At 39.6% G+C, this 12,576-nt stretch overlaps 1 protein-coding gene across 1 annotated transcript in view; it reads right to left on the bottom strand.

Annotated features, from left to right (window-relative positions):
• Positions 1-8,748, bottom strand: part of nid2a (nidogen 2a (osteonidogen)) — a 38,661-nt gene extending 29,913 nt beyond the window's left edge. Inside the window, exons 1-3 of the mRNA XM_062414717.1 lie at positions 8,542-8,748; positions 6,970-7,155; positions 6,482-6,598 (exon numbers count right to left, since the gene is read on the bottom strand). Of these exons, the coding sequence (XP_062270701.1) occupies positions 6,482-6,598; positions 6,970-7,155; positions 8,542-8,748 (510 nt within the window). The remainder of the gene's footprint in view (positions 1-6,481; positions 6,599-6,969; positions 7,156-8,541) is intronic.
• Positions 8,749-12,576: the final 3,828 nt, after the last annotated feature.

Genomic DNA, 12,576 nt, shown 5'->3' with positions numbered 1-12,576 from the left:
GTGCTTTACAGACTCACAGCTGGTAGACAACAAATTGCAGCCAACACACATCAAAGACTTTCAGACAGTATGTAGCTCAGTATGCATGTGAGTGTGTGCTTTGACAATCCCCCCCCCCAACCCTCACCACCCCTCCACACTCACCACCCACCCCTCAACACACAACCCTCGACCTCCCCGCAGGCATTTTGTCACACCTTTTTTTTTTTTTTTAAAGGAGTGTTCTCACACACACACACACACACACACACGCATAAATTGTCTCTGTGACCGACAAATGTTTGTTAGGTAGTAATATTGTGCACAGTGGGGGGGGGGGGATGAGAGTCCTTAGAGTCTGAAAATATACAACAGGATGAAAAGACATTGCCGGTGTGCTGGACAATCTGTATAAGTGCTTTCTTTTTGTTGAATTTTGTGGCTATTTTACAAGCCCCCTGACTAGCCTGTTAGGATGTGTGTGATTATAGTGTAAAAGTCTCGGCCTGTTAACCTCAGCTCTGTCCCCTCCTGCTCTCTGTGACCACCGTTACTTTGCTTTAATAGAGCATGATTCCCTATTCATTGGTCTCTTTCACATATTCTTCTATATATGAAAGTATTTTACATATTCTTTGCTATCTGTGTACAAGTCTTTCCAAATCTTAATCTTGATCAAAATTAATTAAAACATTTAAAATGAGTGATCATAAAAAGCTGAAGGACTTCTTAAAGGTGGAGTGTGGAACATTTTTCTCCCCCTTCTGGCAGTGAGAGTAATTACAAAAACACTGTCGACACGTGCTTATGTTATCGGCTCTGCTGTAGCTTACTCCGTTGCTACTGTTGTAAAATGGTGGATAAATTGTTTTACGTGTCACAAAACCCACACGAAATGACTGAATATTTGATCCATTTGGTCCGCTAACGTTTGGAAAGTCTACAAGGGTCGCACGATTGAATTATTTAATTCACATTCAAGTTAGCAGACAGGAAGTTAGCCGCTTGACTGGCGGAAATCTGCATTCATGTATTTATCCGGCCAGTGCGAGAATGTAAAACCCAATATTAAAAACTCTGTATACACATTGAGCAGGCATGTCCGAACTATCCCTAAAAGGACCGTGTACCTGCAGGTTTTCTTTCCAACCAATCAAGAGCACACTATTCGACCAATCAACTGTCTGAAGACTGATATCAGTTGATTAAATGAGTCAAGCCTGGTGTGCTCCTTATTGATTGGAATGAAAACCTGCAGCCACATGAACCTTTATGGAATAGTTGGGACATCCCTGACATAGAGATTTATTTGGTGGTGATAGGCCTAATGAGCAATGTGTGAACTCGTTTGGTAAGTGGGTTAAATGTACTGCACGTAGAGTTCCACATTGCAGGTTTGAATGTGTCAGTCAGACGGTAGTATTAGTCGGATGGTCGAACAGCTTCAGAGACCACCTCCGTTAACACCTTTCCAATGTCAAAACTGAGAAACCAACAATCTGACATCCACCGCCACTTCACAGAGCCACTGACAGAGTGTGTGAAGCTGAGAAAGTAAGCAGGGTATGAACATCTCTCTGAAGCTCTGTGCAACAATATAAATGCCTTGGGCACCATTATCATGTTTAAACACATATCATCAAGCATTTCATTCTGTGTTTGACTGTGGCCATTCAAAACATCTAGAAACTATATATGCCTATATGCCTTGAAGTAGTTCATTTAAAGCACTGACCAGTCCTAACTCTACTGCCTCACAACCCCCCCCCCCCCCCCCCCCCCACCTTCATTTATATGGAGGAAATATATAGTGTAGGTTTATGGACTTCATGGTCAATAGCTAATCATTTCACAGTAAACTCAAAAGGAAGCTATTAAAGGTCTCGGTGTTCCAACTTTTTGCCACAAACCAGGCTGTTCACAAGCTGATATCTTTGTATATACATGGCTTCATTATAACTCTGTGTGCTCTACAGCAACTGCAAACATGTATCAGGTGTTGTGTGCAATTCATTTTGTGTAACCAAAGAGTTTTATTTCTAAAGAATCGCACATAAGTATCTACAGTATCAATGTATCTGTTAAGTTTGCTGTCTCTTTCAGTTTACTCTGCACATGTGTCAGTGTTGTTTGGCCTTGTTAAGTATTTGTTTATTTATTAGTCTGGTTTACTCTGTCATAATGTAGTTTAGTCTACTTTGTAATACATAACTTCAGCTGGAGATACTTAAATTCACTTCACATCACATCTGGGTTTTGAATAAATCAACACACTGTAACAAATCTTCTGAATCATGTTATAATTATCTCGAGCTGGATCCCACTCCGGGCAGCCTCAGACATCCAGAGGAAGACAGAGACATGTAAAGGGGGGGGGGGGGGGGCACAAAGAGGGATGTTAGGGTAAATGTGCTACACTTGTTTGTTGGTTGCTGGTTATTCAGTTTGTCGGCCGCAGCACAGCTGCAAACAAGCAGAGAGAGAGACAGAGAGCAGCTGCAGTCCAGTTGCCAGTCTCACCAGAGTGATACAAACGGAACTGCCTACAGCGTGGGAACTGGCACACACACACAAACACGCACACACACATACAGGCTTGTGGCCAGGAACAGTCAGTATTTCGCTGTTGTCATATGAAAATCCCTGCTCCATTTTTTTTTAACTTTCCTGTTATAACTTCAGCTGCACACAAAAGGATTCCCTGCTCTTGTAAAGCTTGAGGAAATTGTACAACTTGAGGGTGTATGAGACCTATTTGATCAAGAGCACATGATGGGTAAAACCATAACCGACTTTCTTAGATCCTGAAAGGTTTGTTTGTGAACATGAAAATCTTTTCCACCAAAAATAAAAACCCTATGACAAGTTAACTTTATGTGTACTCTGAGTCTCAGAAAAATCACCTTCATTTTAATGGAGCTGTATATCTATACAGTAAGGTACACCCTTTTGTTTCTGTTTGAGGCATAGACTATTGGCTCAATGGTCACTGGATTCACATATTATGAAAGCTGAAGTTCAATAACAGTCTGCTTTGAACCGGGATGAACATATTTCAAGGGGTGCCCCCTGTGTCACTGCAAGGGGGCCCCTAGAAACAACAAATAACACTAATAGAAACAATAGTTCCTATTGTGAGAAAGATAAAAAGAAGAGAAGAGCAGAAAAGAGACATATAGAGAAGAGGCCAGAGGAAGAGAATTTAAAAATGAAAGGCAAAGACCAAATCCAATTCATTTACTCATTTAGCCCTCATCTGACCTTGTCCAGCTAATCACAGTGGACATGTAACCAAAAGTACAGTTCATATTACACTTTCCTTTTTAGTTGTCAAAAAATGCCTGAACACAAAACAGATAAAACTGGTCTACTGTAGACCAATGTAAAATCCCATTCTGGAGCCAAATCCACTACAGTAACTCTTTCAGGAAGGGATTAAAGGACAAATGTATAATATAGTGTAGATTTCTTAATAGAGAGTTAGATTACAGAGCCAGGTTAGTTGTTTCCTCCTGTTTTCAGTATTTATGCTACACTAAGCAAATCTGCTGCTGGCTTTAGCTTCATATTTAGCATTCAGAGTTTGTATAGCGGAACAGTTTGATTAACATCAGATTAGAACTTAGAACAAATATTTTGACATTTTAGAAAAGCACGCTTATTTGCTTTCTAGATGAGAAAATTGATACCACTCTCATTTCTGTAAGGTAAATACAAAACTAGAGCCAGTAGCTTATTAGCTTTGCTTAGCATGAAGACGTTCCAGCGCGTAACTCCCCATAAAACCCCAAAGTGTAGTTTTAAACATTTCTGTGTTTTGGGGGGATTAAACAAACAAGATATACTGTAACATGTAGTTTAAAGTTGTGGGTACTTGGATTTTTTAACTTCGGAGTGAACCAAGCTAAGCTAACGTCACCTTTAGCACAGAGACATAAAAGCGGTATTTATTTCTTCACTGAGCACCCAGAAAGAAAGGAAATGAGTTTATTTCCCAAAATGTCAAACTCTGTGAATATGAACAACCTCATTGAAAAGCCAGAAACCAGAAAATTAAGATTTAAATCCTGTGATAGTATCAGCTATTACAACTTCTAAATATACACGTAGCATAAAAGGCAAGAAGGTCATGCAGCGTTGTGCAGATAGGGAGTTGACTTCTACTACTTAAGATAATGACATTCATAATAGGTGAAGATAAACTGTGTGGAAGCACTCCCCAAAATGACAGGTTTCCTTGTGTTATTACTAACATGAGGCTCAAAGTAAAGCCTGGTCAAAACATGTTAAAACATCAACATACAGAAGGCCAGAGTCTTTCTATAAATGGCTCTGGTCATTAGCAGATTGAGCTCCATGCTGGTAGATACAACAGAGTTTGTGTTTTAGGTTTAAAGTGAAGCAATTACTTTCCAATTATGATAATACCCACTTCAATTTCTTGAAAACACAACCCTACTTATTTAGGTTGTTAACCATCTCTGCTTTTTCTCCCCTGCTCTTCCCATCTCCATATCCGACCCCCAAACATCACAAATACCCCCTCCCCCCAAAAACGCTACTCCACCCCGTCAACCCCCCTAATACACATCCTGACAAACACACACCTCAAGTTAATCAGTTCACACACACATACCACACTCTACCCCCAGCGCACCCCACCGAGCACCTCTGGCTAATCACTTCAAAGGAAGATGCTATCAGGCTGAAGAGAGACCCACTGAAGCAAGTCCCAGCCGAGACCTAGACCGCTCCAATCTGACAAGCCAGACCCCTTAAATAACAAAAAACAAACCCCCTCTTGGTAAATGTAAAGAATATTTTAGAAGAAGTGGGCACCAGGATCTAATCAGCATTTCATCAAAAGTGTACACTTGGAGATCAAATTCAAATATTTGAAGCTCAGAGAAGATGCAATTGCAGTTCTGTCCAACTGGCCGCAGTGCAATCAAAATGAGATGTAGGTATTCCGAAATGATGTAAGAAAGGATTATTTAGCTTTTGATCAATCAGTAAGAATAAAAGAAAGTCTAAAGCAAACCACACCATGAGAGGAAGCTAGGAACAAGGACAAACACAGATGAGAGGGAGGAAGAGGCTGAGATCCCCTGGGTTTTTTCTGTAAATCTCCAACTCCCATCATCCCTCCATCGCATATGCTATAAACAAAGTACAACAAAGCGCCGTCTGATTGATAAGTTCAGTAAGCTTTACTTGGCAACAGATAAAACTGTAGGTTTTCTGAGAGAACTCTTCCTAGAAATTGTTCAGAAGCAGTTGTGTATTATCTTCTGAGGTTCTCCGAAGTTCGAAAAAAATAAACCTGGTGATGTCATAGTGATGTCAGCAGGGTTATCTCAACATATGTTTTCAACAGAAAAGCCTTGAGGTTTGGGGTTTGAAAGAAACGGCCACTTAGCGGACAAGGAGCATCTGACATAAGATACAAATGAGCTGCATTGTTTTAAATGTAGTATCCAGTGTTGTTAGAGATTCACTCATACTAGGGACTAAAAACCAGGATGTTTCAGCCTTTGATGCTTGGATTTTCTTTTTCAATCTGTCTCTTGTGAGTTCCCTAACTTTATAGACTTCTGGAGTACCCCTTTAATTATTTCCAATTAATTGCTTGTCTAACCTGAAGAGTCGGTTGTTCAGTACACTGTAGGCAAGCTGAAAAAATGGGAAATTTGTCTACAGGCTCAACAAATATGGAGAGTAACGTTTCTAATAAAGGAATGGTGAATTGATATTTGGGTTTAAGTGGAGCTTCTTTTTCAATAAAATTCCTATTTTACCAATAATAAATGCCTTGGTACACACTTCAATCTGGGTAACTTTCAGGGAAATTATGTGGAAAATTGCAGTCAAGTGTAAAACCTGTTATACTATATGTATATTGAAAATCTATCATTGCTCTCTTGGTACTTGGCCCCTGTTCTTCCAAACTTATTAGTTTAAACTATAAAGGCCAAATATTTTTGAAAATAAGTAATACATTTGTGAGAAAACTGTGAATGATCTTCACAGTGAAATTGGGTTGCTGGAGCTGAGAACTTCAATGGTAAACCAAGTTATTAACTGGTAACGGGCTAACAAACAACGGGAGGAAGTAATATCCAACAGAGCTTGACAGCATGAGTGGTCAAGGCATGTTTGTGTCTACCTGTGTGTGAACTGAGGGAGGGGGATAACGAGTTGGGAGGAGGGGGGTGTGCACTTTGATGACCCTTAAAGATGACCTCCGACCCCTTAAAAAGGTTAAGAGGCAGATTAGGAGGGGAATGGGGATTACAAATAGACCCCCCACCCCAGGCTGATTACAAGTGATGCACAACCTCCAGGAATTTGGGATTTCTCCCAAGAACCAAAAAGTACTGAGAGATATGCAGTCAACGTTTCTTCAAGAGATAAAAACAAATTGTGATAACATGTGTGAATAGTTACATACTTTCATTATTGTGTCTTTGGCTACCAGCCAACATCCATCCATTTATCTTACCCTGTTTGAAGGTCCAGTGGTTCGGGTTTGTTCCTCATACGCCGCAACGTTCTCCCATGTTGCCACCACAGCATGTGTGGGTGTGAATTTTGCATCTGGGAACCCTCGATGTACTTCCTGGGTGAGTAGATGAATGAATGAATGCATGAATGAGGGAGGGAAAGAAGGAGGAAAGAAAAATAGAAGGTGGGAGAGTGTACAATGGGTTGAACTAATGAATGAAAAAAAGGAAGAATCCAGATGTGTAGTTAAGTACAGTGGAACATGTACTTATCTTAAGTATGTGAAACAGTGATACTGCATTGGAAACTATTTTGATTGACCTTCAACTCAACTGCCACAAGAAATACTTAGTTATTAGGTTGTTAGATACAATACATTTGTTTTGTCACCTTTTTTAGACTTTTTTTCTTCACAGAAGTGATAACAGAGTGTCACATTTTTCCTCATTCAATCTTGATTTCACATGTTTCAGTGGACAGACAGACCTGGGTAATTCTGTTGAGTACATTGGGTGTTTCGGTCACCCGGTAGTAAATCTGTCCTCGCCCTCCGCTTGTGTCGATGTCAGCCAGGAACGGGGCGACCACGGGGAAATCTGTGGGGAAGCCATCGTCAACGTATTGCTTTTCCATCGGCAGGTCCTGGGCTGATATTATACCATTGGTGGCCACCTAGAGAGAGTCAGAGTCACAAATCAATAATGAGCCCAGCAGCTCAATGATGGCTACCACTGGTGTTCCTGTAGACCACTTAAGACCTCCTGAATACTTCAAAACCCATCATAAATACCTGGAATCCTCTAAGAAATATCTGAACACCATCACGAACCCATAGAAACTTCTAATGAACCCGTATCCCCTCATAAACCACTGGAACCTCCTTGGGCACTGCTGGAACCCCCTCATGGACCCCAGGAACCACATAATGAACCCCTAGATTCTCCTCATAAACCACAGGAACCTCCTCAAGGACCTTTGGGGCTCCAACAAGCAACCCCAGGCGTGTTCCCTGATTATATATTAAGAAAACATTCAAACCACATTTGATTGTCACTGGCTTTCCTCTTGATATTTTACTCTGGATAATAGACTGTGACACCTTTGGATCAAGTGTCAAGCAAGCTTGTTTTAAATAAACTCACAACTCTGCACACTGATACGCCTTCTCAAGAACTTTACTATGAACAACAATGCTGGTAGCTGATCAGCAGCAGGACTTCAGGATCAGCTGTATTTATCTATTATAGGCTTTTTATAAGTGCATTTTTAATAGACTGAATCAGTGTTGGAAAGCACCTCAAAATTGAACCGTTTCTTAACTTTCATTTTGAGGTACTTGAGTATTTTAATTTTATGGTACTTTATACCTTGATTCTACTTTTACTGAAGTAAATTATCAGAATCTGTCTTACACTGCTGGATTTAGGAAAGCTAAAAGTTATTACCACCATAATTTATTCTTAATTGCAAGCCTTTGTTGACTTTCAACATCTGCTGAGTGCCGCAAAATAGATTTTTCACTGATATGTTGAGATTTATTTTCTTCAAAATTAAACACTCTCTGAATGTTTATATTCATTTATACTGTATATTGAAAGTGTGTTTATGTTGGAGCATTTGGAGCACAGTCTATTGAAATCTAATACAAACATAAAAGGAATCACTTGCAGTCACTTCACACAATTTTGTACAAGAGACACAAAAAACAGATCATAATGAACCAAGTGGCCTCTGTGGTCAGTGTCCTGATTGGATTCTCTCCATTCATTTGGCAGCAGTGCTGTGGAACCTATTCAACAGCTGCACACATCACCTGCAAAATGTTAGCATAAGAAAATAATCTTATGCTTTCAAAATCATCAAATCCTGTGTGAGAATTAAATACCACTCCCTACATAAATATTCACTTTCCTATTGTCAGCACTGTCCTGAATCACATTCACAACTCATTGTCAGCACTTGGAAGCCTGTAAATAACTGTGAATCATACATGTGAACAGTTCTGACCTTTAACATCAATAAGAAGCATGCAAATAAAATCATTAAAGTTGTACTTACATAAAGCTGTGAGAACGAGGAGTCGTAGAAGTACAGGGGTCTGGGCAGGGACAGCACTCTGGAGGTTTCATCGTCGCCCTCTGCCAAAATTAAATCTCCACTTAAAGTGCCATAAGGAAACATATCAGCCCTCTGAATGGCTGTAACTACACACACACTGCAGCACCAGCTCAGCAGATACACAGCCAATATTCCTCCTCTCTCCATTGTAGCTGGGGTGAGTCAGCAGCTCTGCACCAAGAGAGACCAGAAGGAGAGGAGGTACAGATGGAGTCAGAGAGAGAAACAGAAAGAGGGAGAAGTCCGACACACTCTTCCTCTCCACTCCACTGAAGCTCTGATACTCTGGAGAGAGGGAGGGAGGAGTTTAAGGGGAGTTTAGGTCCACTCTGATTGGTCAGAGGCAGGTTGAGTGACAGCAGGCCAGTGCTCGAGGTAACATCTGGCTCGAATTAAAGAAAAGACAAATAGAGCATTTTTAATCCGGATGTAACTCTATCTGTTTCACAACAATGAAAAAGATACGTTCTGCAATTTTTACACACGATACACACACACACACACACACACACACACACACACACACACACACACAGTGAAAAAAACAGTTTAAATTCTTAAAAAGTTTGAATTTGACTGAAAGATTTTAATATAGATGGAGGTGAACTCCATATGAATAATTGCTTATTATTACTAGAGGTGTCCACATTTAAGTCAAATATCTGCTTAAATATTGCATTAAATAGTCTAAGTTTAAAAGCATTTTTGTGTTTTGTGGTTTTAACTATTTTTCCAGTACCATTTACATAGTACATATTTATAGTTATTTTATGTTATTTCATTTATATTATTGTATTTGAGTGGATCCTTCACATGAATGAAACCCTGAAATAAAAGCCTTGTGTGCCACCTGCTGGCAGTAACAGCATATTGCAGCATACATTTTTTTTTTTTTTTTTTTTTTTTTTACAGCATACACAGTGAACTCCTGCATTTTGGATCTGAAATAACAGAACAATGAGTCAAATAATTGATTCTCTTGATCAACAGAAATATGCGGCTGTTTTTACAATCATTTCAGTGATGTTTCAAGCAAAATGCCAATCATTCTCTGGGTGAGATGCTGATTTACCTTTTTTCATATTTTGTTTTGTTTTTTATGATTATAAATTAAATAACTTTGACTTTTGGACCACTGATAATTGTATTAAAAAAAACAACAACAGATCTCTTTATTGTGTATCTGCATCAAGGATGTTTTTGGGTGCTCACATCCAAATTGAGCAAGCAGTGTACAATTCAGAGCACTTCACATACAAAGTACCACATTTTTGGGGCAAAATTCTCAACATGCTTTTTTTTTTGCCAAACAATGGAATATCTTGACTGGCTACATCAGTCAATAATATGACCTGAATCCAGCTGACCATGTGTTTCACTTACTAAAGACCAGACTGAAGGCAAAAAGCCCACACAGCTGCAGTACAGGCCTGGCAGAGCATTAAATGATATAACTCACTAAGTCTACTCTAAGCCTTACAGTGTAAAGAGTACTACAATGACATGATTTGGCTGTTATAGTAGTGTTAGTTAGGGACTGTATAAAAATGATCAGGAGGGAAGGGAAAGTCAGAAAATTGAGTATTATATATTTTTTTCTTTTTCTGCGAGGGACTGGTGATCAGTCAGGTTGTACCACACCTCTGACCCAACGTGAGCTGAGTCAGGCATCAGTCCCTGCAAACGGTAAAGTGGGTATATATAATGAATGAATGGATGGATGGATTTGAGTACAGATTGATAAAACGACGGTAGAGCATATTTTAGTGCTTTGGTTTAGAAAAAGTGAGAAAACATCACTCCCAAAAACTCAATTAAGTCTAGTGGTCACTCAAGAGAGTTGTATTTTCACCAATATATTATTTTGAGAACTTTGTAGGGGGGTTACTAAGTCCAAAGTCCAAAAGTAAAATAACAACACTGAGGAGGGCATTGCTTTAAAAAACCCAAAACGAAATGTATAATTTAGCCCTCCCTTCTAGGGAATATGTGCTCTAGTGTTGATCAGTCAGTCCAGTTCATCTACAGTCCATGTTGCACTTACTCAGAGGAACCTGTAGGTGGAGACAAAGACAAGGCTAAGATAATAAAGCACACAGCGCTTCCCAACAAAATAGGATGTAGTATGTTAAGACTAAACTGTATTTTCTACAGAGATATTTATATGACTGCTGTCTACTATGTGTTTCCCTGATTCCTTATATTACAATCATTAATTCAACTAAAATAGACCAAACTCCCTCATGTAATCTGATTACTTTTGTATTTGTATTTTCTGTGCTTTCAACAAATAATGGCATATAAATTTAAGAACAGTGCTGATAGTAGTTCACACCTTTCATTCAAAGAGTTTGATTGTGACCATGTACTCAACAACCGTCAGATCATGTTTGTCATTGGGTTCAGTCTTCCAGTGTTTAATTACAGGTTGCTGAGTGACGTCAGATATTCAACTCAATCAATGAACTCATCAATGATTCAGACAAGGAGCATTAGTAGACTGGAAAACACACACAAATGTTTGTTGTTGTTGTTGTTTTGTTTTTGTATATTACGGAGTGATGTTAGGAATGAAAGCTTGCAGTGTGTGTTTTTGTGGAGAGAGAGAGAGAGAGAGAGAGAGAGAGGAGGGAGAGAGAGAGAGAGAGAGAGAGAGAGAGAGAGAGAGAGAGAGAGAGAGAGAGAGAGAGAGAGAGAGAGAGAGAGAGAGAGAGAGAAAGATTGACTAACAATACATACAGCACTTGTCAGCACTATAACTCACACTAGGCCCTTGACAAAGGTTGTTTAACCAGCAGAGCAGACTATAGGATTTGTGGATTAAGCACTTAATCAATAACTGAATAGCTTCTATATAAAGAGCTCAGGCAGACAGTGAGGATCACCACTTAAGATGCCCACCCTTGTATTCCCAATCGTCACCTGGATCAATATAAACTCCAGTGGGAGATTTTAACCTATGGATCTTAATATTCGATAAAGGTGAATTTAAAATAAAATGCAATTCTTTATCATTAATTAGATATAATATAATAGAGCGTTGACCAACATAAAAGTTACTGCATGAAAGTTATGGAAACAATTGCTTCTCTAAAAACTTTCCATTTGGTATTATTGATAGGAAAGAGAAGAAACGTAAAGGAAGGAAGGAAATTAAAGGATGAAAAGGTGAGAAAAAGTGAGCGGAGCAAAGGAAAGGGGAAGGAAGGAAAGGTATTTCGGTGTCAGCGGCGGTAGGGCAGAAGGTAAGAGTGGGCCCCTGCTGCGAGAGGAAACACGTATAGAGGAAGGGTAAAAGGAGAAATGAAGGGAGAGACTGACTTTGGAAAAACAGACAGCGAAAGAGAGAGGAGGGATAGAAAGAAGCAGTAGAAGTGCATAAGAATACTTGAGTGATGAGTGCTGTCAAAACTAAAAATAACCTCCAGAGCCTGAAGAGTCAGGTTGTAGAATGTAACCTTTGTTGTATACACTGCTGTGTGTTTATGTATGTGATGTTTATAGCACCAATTCCAAACTGGAGTCACGTTAAAACACGTGGAGGTTGTACAGGAGGGGGACAGAGCTGGACATAAAGACAGACTGGTGTAGGAGTGAGACAGAGCGAGGAGGAAGCAGTGATGGTATAATGGCCATACGTCACAATTAAGTCCACCTTAATGGCCTTGATGCACTCGAGCGCTGTTATCATTTCAGGGCTTTCAGCATGCATCACGACTCATTTTAGGATCCTGTTTGGCATTTATTCTGCTCAAGAAATGGGGGAAATTGTGTGATTAGGATAATATTTCAATGCATGGTGGAATCCTTGAAAGCTATTTTGCAAAGTGCAATGGAAGATGTTTTGCTCCTAAAACAAAATCATCATCAATCAAGCTGTCACAACTCTGAAACAAGACAATAAAAATGTGATATAGTGAGGCAGCTGCTTATGAGATGTTTCCTGATTCCCCCTCTGCTGTGCTGTCTCATGGG

The sequence above is a fragment of the Scomber scombrus genome, chromosome 24 (assembly GCF_963691925.1).
Source record: "Scomber scombrus chromosome 24, fScoSco1.1, whole genome shotgun sequence".
In the NCBI taxonomy this organism is placed as follows: domain Eukaryota; kingdom Metazoa; phylum Chordata; class Actinopteri; order Scombriformes; family Scombridae; genus Scomber; species Scomber scombrus.
Note: the sequence above shows the minus strand (reverse complement) of the source record. Positions and strands in the feature narration are given on the sequence as shown.